The sequence below is a fragment of the Macaca fascicularis genome, chromosome 1 (genome assembly GCF_037993035.2).
Source record: "Macaca fascicularis isolate 582-1 chromosome 1, T2T-MFA8v1.1".
Lineage (NCBI taxonomy): Eukaryota > Metazoa > Chordata > Mammalia > Primates > Cercopithecidae > Macaca > Macaca fascicularis.
This window is the reverse complement of record NC_088375.1, coordinates 63,249,214-63,262,308: the sequence shown is the minus strand read 5'-3', so window position 1 is coordinate 63,262,308 and position 13,095 is coordinate 63,249,214. Positions and strand designations below refer to the sequence as shown.

The following is a 13,095-nucleotide window of genomic DNA, read 5'->3' as shown; positions in this document are numbered from 1 at the left end:
GCAAATCTACTATCTTCTCCCCTATGTAAATTGCATTTACATTTAAATTGTGCATTCTTCCAAAGAATGGGGTTAGTAAATAACTCGAAGATTAAATTTGAGGAGAGGAAATTGTGCCCCACGTCAAACCTGAGACTGAAGTGACATCTGGCTTTTACTATTTCCGTTATTTCAGTTTAATAACAGCATGTGGCATTAAGGGAAGAGAAATTGGATCTACATTTTAATGAAAGGAGGAAGCTCTCAGGGTTTAGATACCTTATCATGTTGAATACGTAGTCAATTGGCAATTAAAACTTGCTTCCCTCAAGAAATGGAATAAAATATCTTTGCAGCCATGGGGAGAGTGAAAAACAAAAAACAAGCTAATGCTCAGGACTGCACAGATAAAACTGAGGGAGATGGTGTGCTGCAAACAATTAAACCAAATATTTCAGGATAGCACAGAGTACAGGAATTCATAAATGGAATAATGCTGACAATAGAATCATAACTATGCTGGTGGATTTTCAAGAGAATAATTTCAAGCAGAATAGTTTGCACATGATATAGGGTTCAACCCATAGATGTTGATTGAAATCATCTGATTTAATCCTTTTCAACCTAGCTTGTTTTAAGCCCCAGAGATTTAACCAAGAAAATATTCTAGAAATGTCTGTTTCATCCCAATAGTCAAACTGTTTAAATGGAAGCAGTTCCACCTGCTGGCTGCTTTTTTGTTGAAAGCAATTCTGGGAAATGTAAACAAAATGCTTGTGCATCCTAATAACCCAAGCCTATCATTTATTTGCTTTGATGGAAACAAATGTGTCAATTTTCAAAGTCTTTGTTTGGTGAATGCAATGTTTGGATGTTGGTAAATGTTTGCATTACATGTTTGTTTGAAAACTGATGCTCTATTCAGAAACTGTGGAGCCATAGCCCTCGGAGCCACAGCCTGGGAGACTCAATAGCTTTCATAACCATCCACCCAAAGACGTTCAGCTCTTTCCCAGAATCTGGAAAGGACTGCAACTATAGACTCCCATGGGCAAGTGTAAATGAGATGAAGCCTCCTGAGGAAGATACTGGATGTGGGAACTTTCTGGGGCTAGGGCTCATGAGTAGAATAATGGAAAACATTTATATAATGCTTTCTATGTGCCAAGTACTTTATATGTATTATAACTCATTGAATAACATAGCCCTTTGAAACAGGTACCATTTTTATTATCCCCCGTTATGGACAAAGAAGAGGAGACACAGTGAAATTAGTAACTTACCTGATGTGAGGTCACCCAGTTGGGAAATGACAGAACTGGGATTTGACTCTAAGCAGCCTGGCTCCCCTGTCCTCTTCACCCCTTTCAGATCATTCCCTCTATCCCTGCAATTTAATGAAGGCATTGCTTTTTCTCACAGTTACATTTTGTCTTGCATACGTCTTTAAAATCTAAGCAGTCTTTCTTGAAAGATGCAGGTTAATAGTCTCACAGATCTTTCCTTAAACAAAATAAGGCAACACCAAGTAGGTTTTTGCAATGTAGATGATAATATCTGTCTCAGCTGTCTTATAAAAGTGTCCAGAGGATGAAATGAGATGATATGAAAATGCTTTGAAAAGGGCAAATCCATCAAACTTCTGCAATGTATTATTATTTATCTGCCCTCCATCCTGATTTCTTGTTTTCTTAAATGAATAATCCTTAACAAATTAATATAGGTTTCTTCCACTTTCCTATTTTCCCTGGAGTATATGGTCAAATTGCCCAACTAGTAATATGGGCCTTTTAATGGGTGGTCTAGACACTTGAGTTTGTTTGATTTCTCCTTTCTCTTCCTGGTTTCTTGACACCATTTGGTTTGGTAGCAGCTCCTTACTTACTGTGCATAATGATAACTTCTCCGCATCTCTTGACATTTTATCATGGCAGTGTGCCTATGAAGTCGACCAGTACCTCCTTCTGTTTGAACTTAGGTTCAATTAATCATCTGATTTGCACATCAATCTGTTGCTATGGGGGTTACTGATGTCACACTGTCAGTATTATGATTACCGTAATATCTAACAGGCAAAAAGGGACTGGTTGCTAGTGGAAACCTCAGGGTGAAACTCACCCAGCTTTAGTAACCAACTCGATTGCATAGACTTTAGATAACCATGTGAAGGGGTAAGTGAATTAATCATCCAGTTGGATTCCATTTGAATATTTTTCTTCCATATGTGTGTTCCCTCTAGGCAATTGTCTAGTGTCACTTGAAATTGATGAGGGCTCTATTGGAGGTTATTTTTGGGAAGCTGGTGAAACAACAGACAGCTGTTCTCAGGAACAAATGTCACAGAATCTGCCGAAGCTAGCTTCCAGTAAAAAGGAAAGAAAAAAAATCTGAGGTGCTGAGGTGCATTGTCCTTTTTCTTCCTAGCATTAGTTTGTTTCCCACTGGCCTAAAAGTGTTAAGTCAGTTTCCCAAACACACAGAAAAGGAGGAAACTAACATTTACTAGGTACCTACTATGTGTGCTAGAATGTGACTCTCTTTAAAGCATTGCTTTAAAGTAGAGAACTGTCAAACTAGGTATTCCAGAACAACCCTATTAAATATAACAGTTCATGACTTTTTCTAGCTTGTATACAGTGTTCTTCCTAATTGGACATTGACTGATCACCAACAAAAGCAAAGTCATTATTTAAAATTGGTCTAGATCCTCCTACGCTGAATAATTATCTTGCTGTTGTTTTCACTGCAGTATTAAGCCTTGAAACATGATAGAAATGTGATACAATAAACTCCAAAATTTAAAAATCTCTGTTAAAAGGTTTGACAAATGGGTCTGTCTTTTTGCGGATTTTGTTACGTAGGTAGCAGGGTCAACTCTGGGAGATCAAAGGATCAACTGGATAAAACTGATTGAACTTGAGGTTGTGCAGATTTGGAAAGCCATATCAAGATTTGCATAAATCTATATGAATCAATTTGTGTGCCAGAGAGTGAATAGCTGACTTTTTTTCAAATGCCAATTCAGCAATTACTAAGTCTGCTGGCGGTTAATTAAAAACTACCATCTTGTTATGTTCAGAGTTAAATTACAAGTGTGAAAGCTGCTACTGTTTGCAATAACTGAATGCTCTGTACTCTCTGTCCTGTCATCAAAAGGAGGGCAGGGATAAATAACTTTTATTTAACTCAAAAAAAAAAAAAAAAAAACCTCTCAGCTCTTTCATATTTAATTAAGTTCTTATCTTCTCAGAGCTTGAGTTTTACTCAGAGTTCCTGAGCAGTAATGGAAATATCTGTTTATTTTGTCCAGAAGATTTTTCTCATATTCATTGAACAGAACAGTTATAAATAATTGAGCCCTAAAGACACTGGGGAAAATGACACCCATCCAAAGTTTTACAATGGAGGCAACTAATCCTGGCAGGGATTTATGGCAGAAGTAGAAAGTGCTGATTTTTGCTTTATTGCCTGTGCACCTAGGAGGTTGGGGAGATAGGGTTATAAACACTTACGTGGATTGGTAACATTTTAGTACTTATTTGTAAGGTTGTCTTAATGCATTTAATGTTTTGCTATTTCAAGGATTCTACCATCAGAAAAGAGGCCAAACTTCTTTCACCATGGTGGATGTGAAGTGTCTGAGTGACTGTAAATTGCAGAACCAACTTGAGAAGCTTGGATTTTCACCTGGCCCAATACTACGTACGTACAGTATGCAGCAAATATTAGAGACTTGTCATTTATGGTTTATAAACAACTTACAATAGAAGAAACATATGCAATAAAACCATTAAAATAGAAATAGGAACATAGAGAAAACAGAAAACCACAAGAGGGAAGAGGCAATAAATATACCCAAATCCTATTTACAGATTAGGATTGGGTGTTTGTCTTACTGCAACCTCTGCCTCCCAGATTCAAGGGATTCTCCTGCCTTAGCCTCCCAAGCAGCTGGGATTACAGGCATACACCACCACATCGAGCTAATGATTTTGTATTTTGCAGAGACAGGATTTCACCATGTTGGTCAGGCTTGTCTCGAACTTCTGACCTCAAGTAATCCACCTGCCTTGGCCTCCCAAAGTGCTAGAATTACAGGTGTGAGCCACCACACCCAGCCCATGGATTGGGTGTTTTTCATCAGTGAAAAACCAGTTACTCTTTATTATGTGGTTCAATTTTTTTGTTTTGTTTTTAGTATGTAGACCTTGTTAACTATTTATTTATTATCTATATTCCCCATAGATAGGATGCACAGCCTTGTCTGTCTTCTCAGATGTGTCCAATGCCTGACTCTGTGGTTAATCCATACAGGTATCACCTAAGTGTTTGTGGAAACGAAGGAAGGAGTTGAACAGCTGCGAGTCTACCTCGTTTAAAAAGCCATAATTGGGCAGGGCGCAGTGGCTCATACCTACAATCTCAGCACTGGGAGGCCGAGGCGGGTGGATCACTTGAAGTCAGGAGTTCAAGACCAGCCTGGCCAACATAGCAAAACCCATCTCTACTAAAAATACAAAAATTAGCCGAGTGTAGTGGCGCACACCTGTGGTCCCAGCTGCTGGAGGGGCTGAGGCAGGAGAATCGCTTGAATCTGGGAGGCAGAGGCTTCAGTGAGCTGAGATCATGCTACTGCACTCCAGCTTGGGAGGCAGAGTGAGACCTTGTCTCAAAAAAAAAAAAAAAAAAAAAAGCCATAATTAACCAATAATGTCAGGGATAAGAATAAAAATCTGAATTATGAAATACCTTGAACCCAGTAGGCTCATATAAAAAAGAACAATTTAATTTGTTCTCCAAATTCTTCCTCAGCTTCCACCAGAAAGTTGTATGAAAAAAAGTTAGTACAATTGTTGGTCTCACCTCCCTGTGCACCACCTGTGATGAATGGACCCAGAGAGCTGGACGGAGCTCAGGACAGTGATGACAGCGAAGGTACTGTCATAAGCTGTACTGCTAGATAGCAACTTTGCACTTGTTAATACCTTGTCCGGCATGATTTATGCAGGTTTAAACGGTGTGCAGCCTGACCCGTGAAATAGCCATGTGGCCTCTTTGCACAGAGAGCCTGGAAAATAGGCCCCTGGGTGTAAAAGGAATCTGTAACTTCACATCTGTATTCATGCCAGTGACTTGACTGGGTGGCAAGTTGGGGGAATGACTGCTCAACGTGCATGCCCTTTTACTAACTAGAGCCAAATGTGTGGTGATGCCTTAAAATCAGAAATTCCTACAGGTAAATTTTGGGCCTCCTTTGAGGTCTCAACCTCTGCTTTCCTTCAGTTGATAAATCTGACCATTATTTTGGGGGGATTAAATGATTTTATGCCTATTAAGAAGGATGAACCACAGTGATGGCTCCCACCTACATGTAATCCTAGCACTTTGGGAAGCCAAGGTGGGTGGAGCACCTGAGGTCAGGAGTTCGAGACCAGCCTGGCCAACATGGTGAAACCTCATCTCTACTAAAAATACAAAAATTAGCTGGTCATGGTGGCACACACCTTTAATCCCAGCTACCTGGGAGGCTGAGGCAGGAGAATCACTTGAACCAGGGAGGCGGAAGTTGCAGTGAGCCAAGATCATACCACTGTACTCCAGCCCAGTGGACACAGCAAGACTCCATCAAAAAAAAAAAAAAAAAAAGATGAACCACATTATACCTCCCTGAAACCCCTCCTATGCTGACTGCCCTCCTGATTTATATGACAACTGACAGCAACTGGTCTCTTTCAGGTCACAGAATGTGTAGGGAACAGGGGTCTCCAGGATCTCTGGGCTTTGCTGACAGTGGCCTCTGCTCCGGGTATACCATTCTCCTGCAGTGGTTTCTAGCTTCAGGGATCTTAGGGGAATGGCTTGGAGATTCCCACAGTACATTCCAAGGTGTTTCCATTCAACAAATATTTATCAGGAGTTCTCTATGAGCCACAGTAAAATAACAGGAACTACCATTTATTGAAGGCCACCAGTGCAACCTGGGCCAAATGCCCATCGTCCCATTTAACTCTCACAGCACTTGGCAGAAGCTCAGAGAGGCCAAGTGACTGGCCCAGCATCACTGAGCTCAGAAGCAGCCCCAGAAGATAAGCATGCATTAGCATGGGCCATGCAGAGCAGGACCAATCTGTCTTCATCACCACTCTGTGTCCAGCTCCTGGAACAGTTCCAGGCACATACCAGAACTCAGTGTATGTTTGTTGGATGAAAGAAAGTGAGAGAACTGAGATTTGTACCCAGTCTGGCTCTCCAAATGTTGCTCTTTCCACTCCATACCCTACATTTTTCTCATAATTTCTATTGTGAGGATGAACACATTACATTTTTTTTATCGTGTCTGATCTACAAAAAAAAGGACAGTATCATATAGTTCAAATGAAAAACTGGATAAACCATGCAAGTGCCTGGGGCCCTCTGAAAAGTCCCCTTATCCCGACATTGGAGGTGGCACAGATACTGAAAGCTTTCCCCAGGGGTTAACACTGCTGGCCTCACTTGAAAAGGATGGCAAGGTTTAGGGATAAACTTCACTGGCCCTTGAGCAGGCAGTTAGCATGGGGGTACCTCAGGGAAAGTGGCTACCCGAGGCCTCTCCTGGTTGTAGATTGTGTTCAGAGTCCTGTCCCAGATCCAAGCCTGCTTCTGTTTCCTGCCCTGGGGAGGGGCTCAAGAGACCAAACCAGCACTCTGGTGAAAAGCAGTGCCAGGTTTAAGATCTCAAAACTGCTCACGACTGCCCAGGACTTCAGGTTAAACCTATAAAACCAAGCTGTTGTGGTCTCAGTCCCCGCTATCCTGGGTCCCAGCATGTAGCCCTCCACAGAATTGCGTTGATGCTAGGGCTAGGAGAGAATTGGTCCTTCCGTTTGTAAGGTTTGCCACTGCTTTAGATTGTACCTCCCTGATCTAAGCCAACTACGGGCCATCAGGTCGAGGTGGAAGTGCTGATTCAGTCCTACCTTTGTAATGCAATTCTGTGGTTGCCACACGCAGCAAACCTAGTTCGCCAAGTTAGGTTTGAACTAGATATTTGAATTTGTTCATTGGAAAAGTCTCATAGCCACTGGTACCATTAGAGTGGAGGAGTTGTAATGAACTGGAGTGGGGCATCCTATGGACTCAGCCTTCTCCTTTCATGGAAACACCTAGTCCTGGAATGGGCTTGTAGTGGGGGTGGAGATGCAGGGAGCCTTAGACCTGAGGCTGAGCACGAGGTCATCCAAACAATCAGTGGGTTTGATTTTTCTCATTTTCACTCATTGACTGTCTTGTCGGTGGGCAGACATAACTTTAATTATCTAACTGCTTTCAAACTTTCCAATTTTTTTTTTTTTTTTTTTTGAGACAGAGTCTGTCTTCCAGGCTGGAGTGCAGTGGCATGATCTTGGCTCACTGCAAGCTCCGCCTCCAGGGTTCATACCATTCTCCTGCCTCAGCCTCCTGAGTACCTGGGACTACAGGCGCCCACCACGCCCGGCTAATTTTTTGTGTTTTTAGTATAGACCAGGTTTCACCGTGTTAGCCAGGATGGTCTCGATCTCCTGATCTCGTGATCCGCCCACCTCAGCCTCCCAAAGTGCTGGGATTACAGGCTTGAGCCACTGCGCCCAGCCCAAACTTTCCAAATATTTTTGACTCAGAGAGCTCGTTTAAAATGGATGTGTAACTCCACCATTCCTTCAGGTTTATCAAAATGCTTCTTTGCAGGCTAATTAATAACATCGTTTTCTGTCCCTAGCAGTTCCCCCGATTTTAAAGGCTTTTAGCACAGGTCTGGCCTTGCCTTCCCTGGGTGCCTTTTTGGATCCAGAAGGAGAAAATCCTCCCTTCCTATCTTGGCATTCAGGAATGCATAGGGCTTACAGCTGGTTCAAAGGGACAATGACTAGACTGCAAACAGCCACCCAGATGAGCAGCCAGCTTGTGTATTTCTCTTGGAGGCATGCAAATATGACAGGCCTTATTCCCAGAGGAAGGCCTAAGTCTGTTTCACGAAGGCTGCTGCAGCTCAGAAGAAATGTTCTTTTCCATCAAAAGGGCCATGTGAATTTTCGTCCCCTTGCAAAAATGTCCTCTGATTGAGAGAATTCACCCTGATGATTGACGTTTATTCTGTTTGCTAGCTCAAATGTTCTCATGGCCTATTTTCCTTTTGTTTCCCATGATGCAGAGCTTAATATCATTTTGCAAGGAAATATCATACTCTCAACAGAAAAAAGCAAGAAACTCAAAAAAGTATGTACCATTCTAATGCCTGAATACTTAATACCCATATATCAAAAACAGGAAGTAGCTCTGTTCATCTGTATTAAGAAAGGGGATAGCAAGTTACTACATTCTGTTATAGTGGTAAAATCCTAGTTTAAAGAAGATCATTTTAATGCAGGTTTCTGTATGATGAAATGATTTCCATGATCTAGCAGAGGACCCAGAATGACAGGGTCCCTCCTGCCCCTTCTTGAAAAAGCCACCATTTTGCTTCTCCCAGCTGTCACCCCCCCACTCCCCATTTTCACTATCCGTTGTTTACGTTCACATATAGCACTGAGCTCGGTTCTGGGCCCACAGCAAACATAGATTAAATGTGAGTTTCCATCCCGTTCGCTTTTCTAGCCCCTGAGATCTGGCTTCTACCCCCAGCACCGTATTGAAGCACACAGCCAAGTGTGTGAGGGTTACAGGTTTTGGGGTGACACCTAACTGGCTTAGGATTTCTGCCCTCCGCTTCCTGGAAGCGTGACTTTGGGGAAGTCAGTGAACAGATCTAAGCCTCCTAGCACAGTTTAACAGCAGTGCCTACCTCACAGGGTGGATGTGAAGTGAAAGGCAGGTAAAGCTCTGAGCATCAAACACAGCCCATCATTAGTGCTCAGTAATGAACTCCAAGGTGCCAACTCTAGTGACTTTTTCTGTGTTTTGACCTCTGACCCTTTTTATTTGGAGATGGCTGCCTTCTTAGATTTCAGAATTCTGCCACTCCTTGGTTCTTGGTTCTGAATCCCTGTTTCTGTTCTGACTTTTTGTCTTCCTCTTGGCCCCTGATGTGCCTGTGCCTGACACCTCCTACTTCAGCCTCTGCTCTGTGTCATTCACTCACCCACTCACCCCCTCTTTGTGGCCCCCACACACGCTTCTCTCCTGAGGCACAGGTCTGCATATCCAACTGCCTACTGGGAAGCGCCTCCCTTTTCCTTCTTTTTCCCTTCCTTCCTCACTTCTTCCTGTGTTCATTTGACAAATGGTTACCTAACATCATGAACATTTTGTGGGTTACACAGACGTGTTCGCACTTCTCCCCATGGTTATCCCCCTGTACCTCAGGCTCAGGATGTCCAGGACTGACCAAGCACATTTCAGGCCACCCTGAACCTGCATCTATGGCCTGGGTTTATCCTGATGGTTCCAGCATCTCCCCACTGTCCAGGCTCAAAGCCTTGGAGTTATTGGACCGCCCCCTCCCTGCAGCTCTTCACATACAAAGAGCTGCCAAGTCTTAGGGATTTGAATGATTTTAAAAAATTCATCCCTTCTCTGTCTTCTTCCTACTGCTATCCTAGCTTGCAACCACGTTATTTATTTATTTACTTTAGAGACAGGGTCTCATTCTGTCACCCAGGCTGGAGTGCAGTGGTACCATGATAGCTCACTGTAATCTCGAACTCCTGGGCTCAAGCAATACTCCTCCCTCAGCCTCCCAAGTAGCTAGAACTACAGGTACACTCCACCACACCTGGGTAACTAAAAAACAATTCTGGCCGGGCATGGTGGCTTACCCCTGTAATCCCAGCACTTTAGGAGGCCAAGGTGGGAGGATTGCCTGAGCTCAAGAGTTCAAGACTCAGCCTGGGCAACCTAGGGAGACCATGTCTCTACAAAATTAAAAAAAAAAAAAAAAACTGGCTGGGTGTGGTGGTGCGTGCCTGTGGTGCCAGCTACTTGGGGGGCTGAGGTGGGAGGACTGCTTGAGCCTGGGAGGTTGAGGCTGCAGTGAGCCATGCATGATCACACCACTGCACTCCAGCCTGGGCAACAGCATGAGACCCCATCTCAAAAATACTTCTCTTTTTGTGTGTGTGTGTGTAGAAACTCACACTGTGTAGGATCTCACACTGTCGCCCAGGCTGGTCTCGAACTCCTGGCCTCTAGTGATCCTCTTGCCCTGGCCTCTCAAAGCACTGGAATTACAGGCATGAACCACCTCGCCCAGCCTCCGTATTATTACTTTATTTGAACAATTGCAAAATACTCCTGTGTTTGCCTCTAACTTTTCCCAATTCCAGTTCAGATCTACAAGCAGAGATTTAATCATGCCACTGGCTTGCCCAGAGACTTTCAAAACAAGATGCAAACTTGCTATACACCATGAATCAACTCTAGTATCTCCTGTAACCTAATCTCGCTCATCATCCAACCCAACAAATGCTCACCTTGTTTCTGCACCTCTCACACTGTCTTCCCATGAACCGTTACTTCAACTGTTCTTTATGCCTGAAATTCTTTTCACTCTTCTCACCCCCTACCGCATTTTTCTTCCTGTTAAAACCCTGTGATCTTTTAAGGACTATCTCAATGGCCACTTCTGTGAGTCCTTTTAAAATGGTATTAAGGTGGGCGGATCAGTTGAGGCCAGGAGTTCGAGACCTGTCTGGCCAACATGGCGAAACTCTGTCTCTACTAAAAATACAAAAAAAGTATCTGGGCATGGTGGCATGTGCCTGTAGTCCCAGCTACTCAGGAGGCTAAGGCACAAGAATCACTTGAACTCGGGAAGCAGAAGTTGCAGCGAGCCAAGATTGTGCCACTGCACTTCAGCCTGGGTGACAGAGTGAGAGGAGACTCTCAAAAAAAAAAAAAAAGGCATCTTATCCCGGGCAACGTAGTAACACCTCATATCTACAAAAAAAAAAAAAAAAAAAAAAAATTAGCTGGGCATGGTGACACACACATGTGATCCCAGCTATTCAAGAAGCTGAGGCCGGGCGCGGTGGCTCACGCCTGTAATCCCAGCACTTTGGGAGGCCGAGGCGGGCGGATCACAAGGTCAGGAGATCGAGACCACGGTGAAACCCCGTCTACTAAAAATACAAAAAATTAGCCGGGCGCGGTGGCGGGCGCCTGTAGTCCCAGCTACTCAGGAGGCTGAGGCAGGAGAATGGCGTAAACCCAGGAGGAGGAGCTTGCAGTGAGCCGAGATCGCGCCACTGCACTCCAGCCTGGGCGACAGAGCGAGACTCCGTCTCAAAAAACAAACAAACAAAAAAAACAAACAAACAAAAAAAAAAAGAAGCTGAGATAGGAGGCTGGCTTGAGCCCCAGAGTCTGAGACCAGCCTGGGAAAGATGGTGAGACCTCGTCTCTACAAACATTGTAAAAATTAACTGGACATGGTGATGCACACCTGTGGTCCCAGCTACTCGGGAGGCTGAGGTAGGAGAATCTCTTGAGGCTTGGGATGTCAAGGCTGCAGTAAGCCGTGATGACGCCACTGCACTCTAGCCTGAGTGACAGAGCGAGACCCTGTCTCAAAAAAGTAATACAAATAAAAAATTTTTTAAAAATGGTATTTTATCCTCATTTAGTAGCTATCACAGGGTCTTGCACATAGTAGGAACTCAAAGCTCACCTCACCAAATCTACCAAACAGCTCCAACGACAAAAAGGTTAGTTTGCAAATATGGTCTAGTATTTAAACTAGTTGCTAAGTTTAAATAAATGAAAAGAAACCTTCAAGTAAACATTGCCACATATGCTATAGCTTCAGCTTCCCATTTAAACATAATTCAAATGTGATGAAGTAATTCTGATATCATACCAAATTTTCTGAAAGTATTTTTTAACTTCCAAATACCTCATTAAAGGAATCCTTTCCATTCAGTAAACCTCGGTTCTGCAGAAAACCCTTTAATATAGTTCCTACAAAGTTGCTACAGCAGTAAAAGCAACCTGAGTATTGAAAATGCATCAGGTAGGACCAGTGGCCTTCAGTCTCCGCTTTACATAAACCTGAAGTAAAACCACATCGATATTTTGAATTGGCAATAGAATTAAATAGGAAGTTTGTGATGGCCTAAAATGTTTTGATTTGAAGGATTTATATAAGCCATTTTCATTCTCAGAAGGGCCTCAAGACATCTGTTCATCCTTAAATCTGAAAGTAAATGTAAATAAGCATTCACATTTCCATGTAAAAGGTGGTAGAAGGTGTGTTTATTGAGGCACTTGTCTAACACTGTAGACTTTAATTACTTAAGAGCATTTGTTTGTACCTAACAGCCTTCTGAGTGCCTAGCTAGGTAGTATTTGCATTTCTTTGAAATACCACATTTTCCTCTCATTTTTAGTTGGTTTCTAGTGGAATACAAGCCACTTAGAGATTTGGAATATGCAATTTCTGGACTCTGTTTAACACTGTATGTGTCTGCTTTATCATGTCACATATGCAGCCCATTGGATTTGGTCGTTAAAGCCACTCATTAAGCCAGGTCAAAATTTTTTTTAATTGGGGATTTTTTCATCAGAAAGACACTAGATGCAGCTTATGCTACCAATAATGGAGTGGGACATTAAGTCAGTATGTGTAACTCAGTCTCTAAGTGCCCTTCTACCAAAGAGAGGAAAATGGGATTTGGAGTTGGTTGGTAGGGAGGCAGAGTAATCTACAATGTCAGGCTACATAGGGTAGGCTTTGAGTAAGGTGGCCGTATAATTGATCATCTCTACCAGTATGCTTTTGAAAAGGGACACTAACCTGAAGGGATGCTGGAACATCAGGAGTAAACTGGGACTATATGGGGCAAATGGAGGCAAATGGGGACATACGGTCCTGGGTTTGGGAGCAGTTCCAAGGGTGGAAGTGTTTATATCTGTGCCCCATCTTCAGAGGGCTGCTGCATCCAACAACCAGAGGGCAGCTGGCCCTGGGAGGTGGGTACTCCTGAGCCCTCCTGGGCCACCTGGGTGTTTCTTTACCCTCTCCCATGCTCATCCCTGCCGGAATCTCAGTTTACTCTGTTCTGCCAGCCTGCATGCTCTCTTCTCATCTTCCCACCCATCCTGCACATTCTGCAGGTCTGGGCCCAAGAATCAATCTTTCTTTTCCTTCCTTCCTTCCTTCCT

General features: G+C 43.3%; 1 protein-coding gene across 14 annotated transcripts in view; it reads left to right on the top strand.

The window, feature by feature from the left end:
- Nucleotides 1–13,095, top strand: part of LEMD1 (LEM domain containing 1) — an 82,874-nt gene that overhangs the window by 38,466 nt on the left and 31,313 nt on the right. For 10 of the 14 annotated variants that reach the window (XR_012432188.1, XM_065540624.2, XM_074034401.1 and 7 more), the window contains exons 2-4: nucleotides 3,562–3,681; nucleotides 4,792–4,914; nucleotides 8,150–8,214. Coding sequence is in view for 12 of the 14 variants with exons in the window: in XM_065540624.2 (XP_065396696.1) it covers nucleotides 3,600–3,681; nucleotides 4,792–4,914; nucleotides 8,150–8,214 (270 nt within the window). In the remaining 2 variants the exon portion in view is untranslated. The remainder of the gene's footprint in view (nucleotides 1–3,561; nucleotides 3,682–4,791; nucleotides 4,915–8,149; nucleotides 8,215–13,095) is intronic. The other 4 variants (XM_045395764.2, XM_074034411.1, XM_065540632.1 and 1 more) reach the window with 3 other exon arrangements.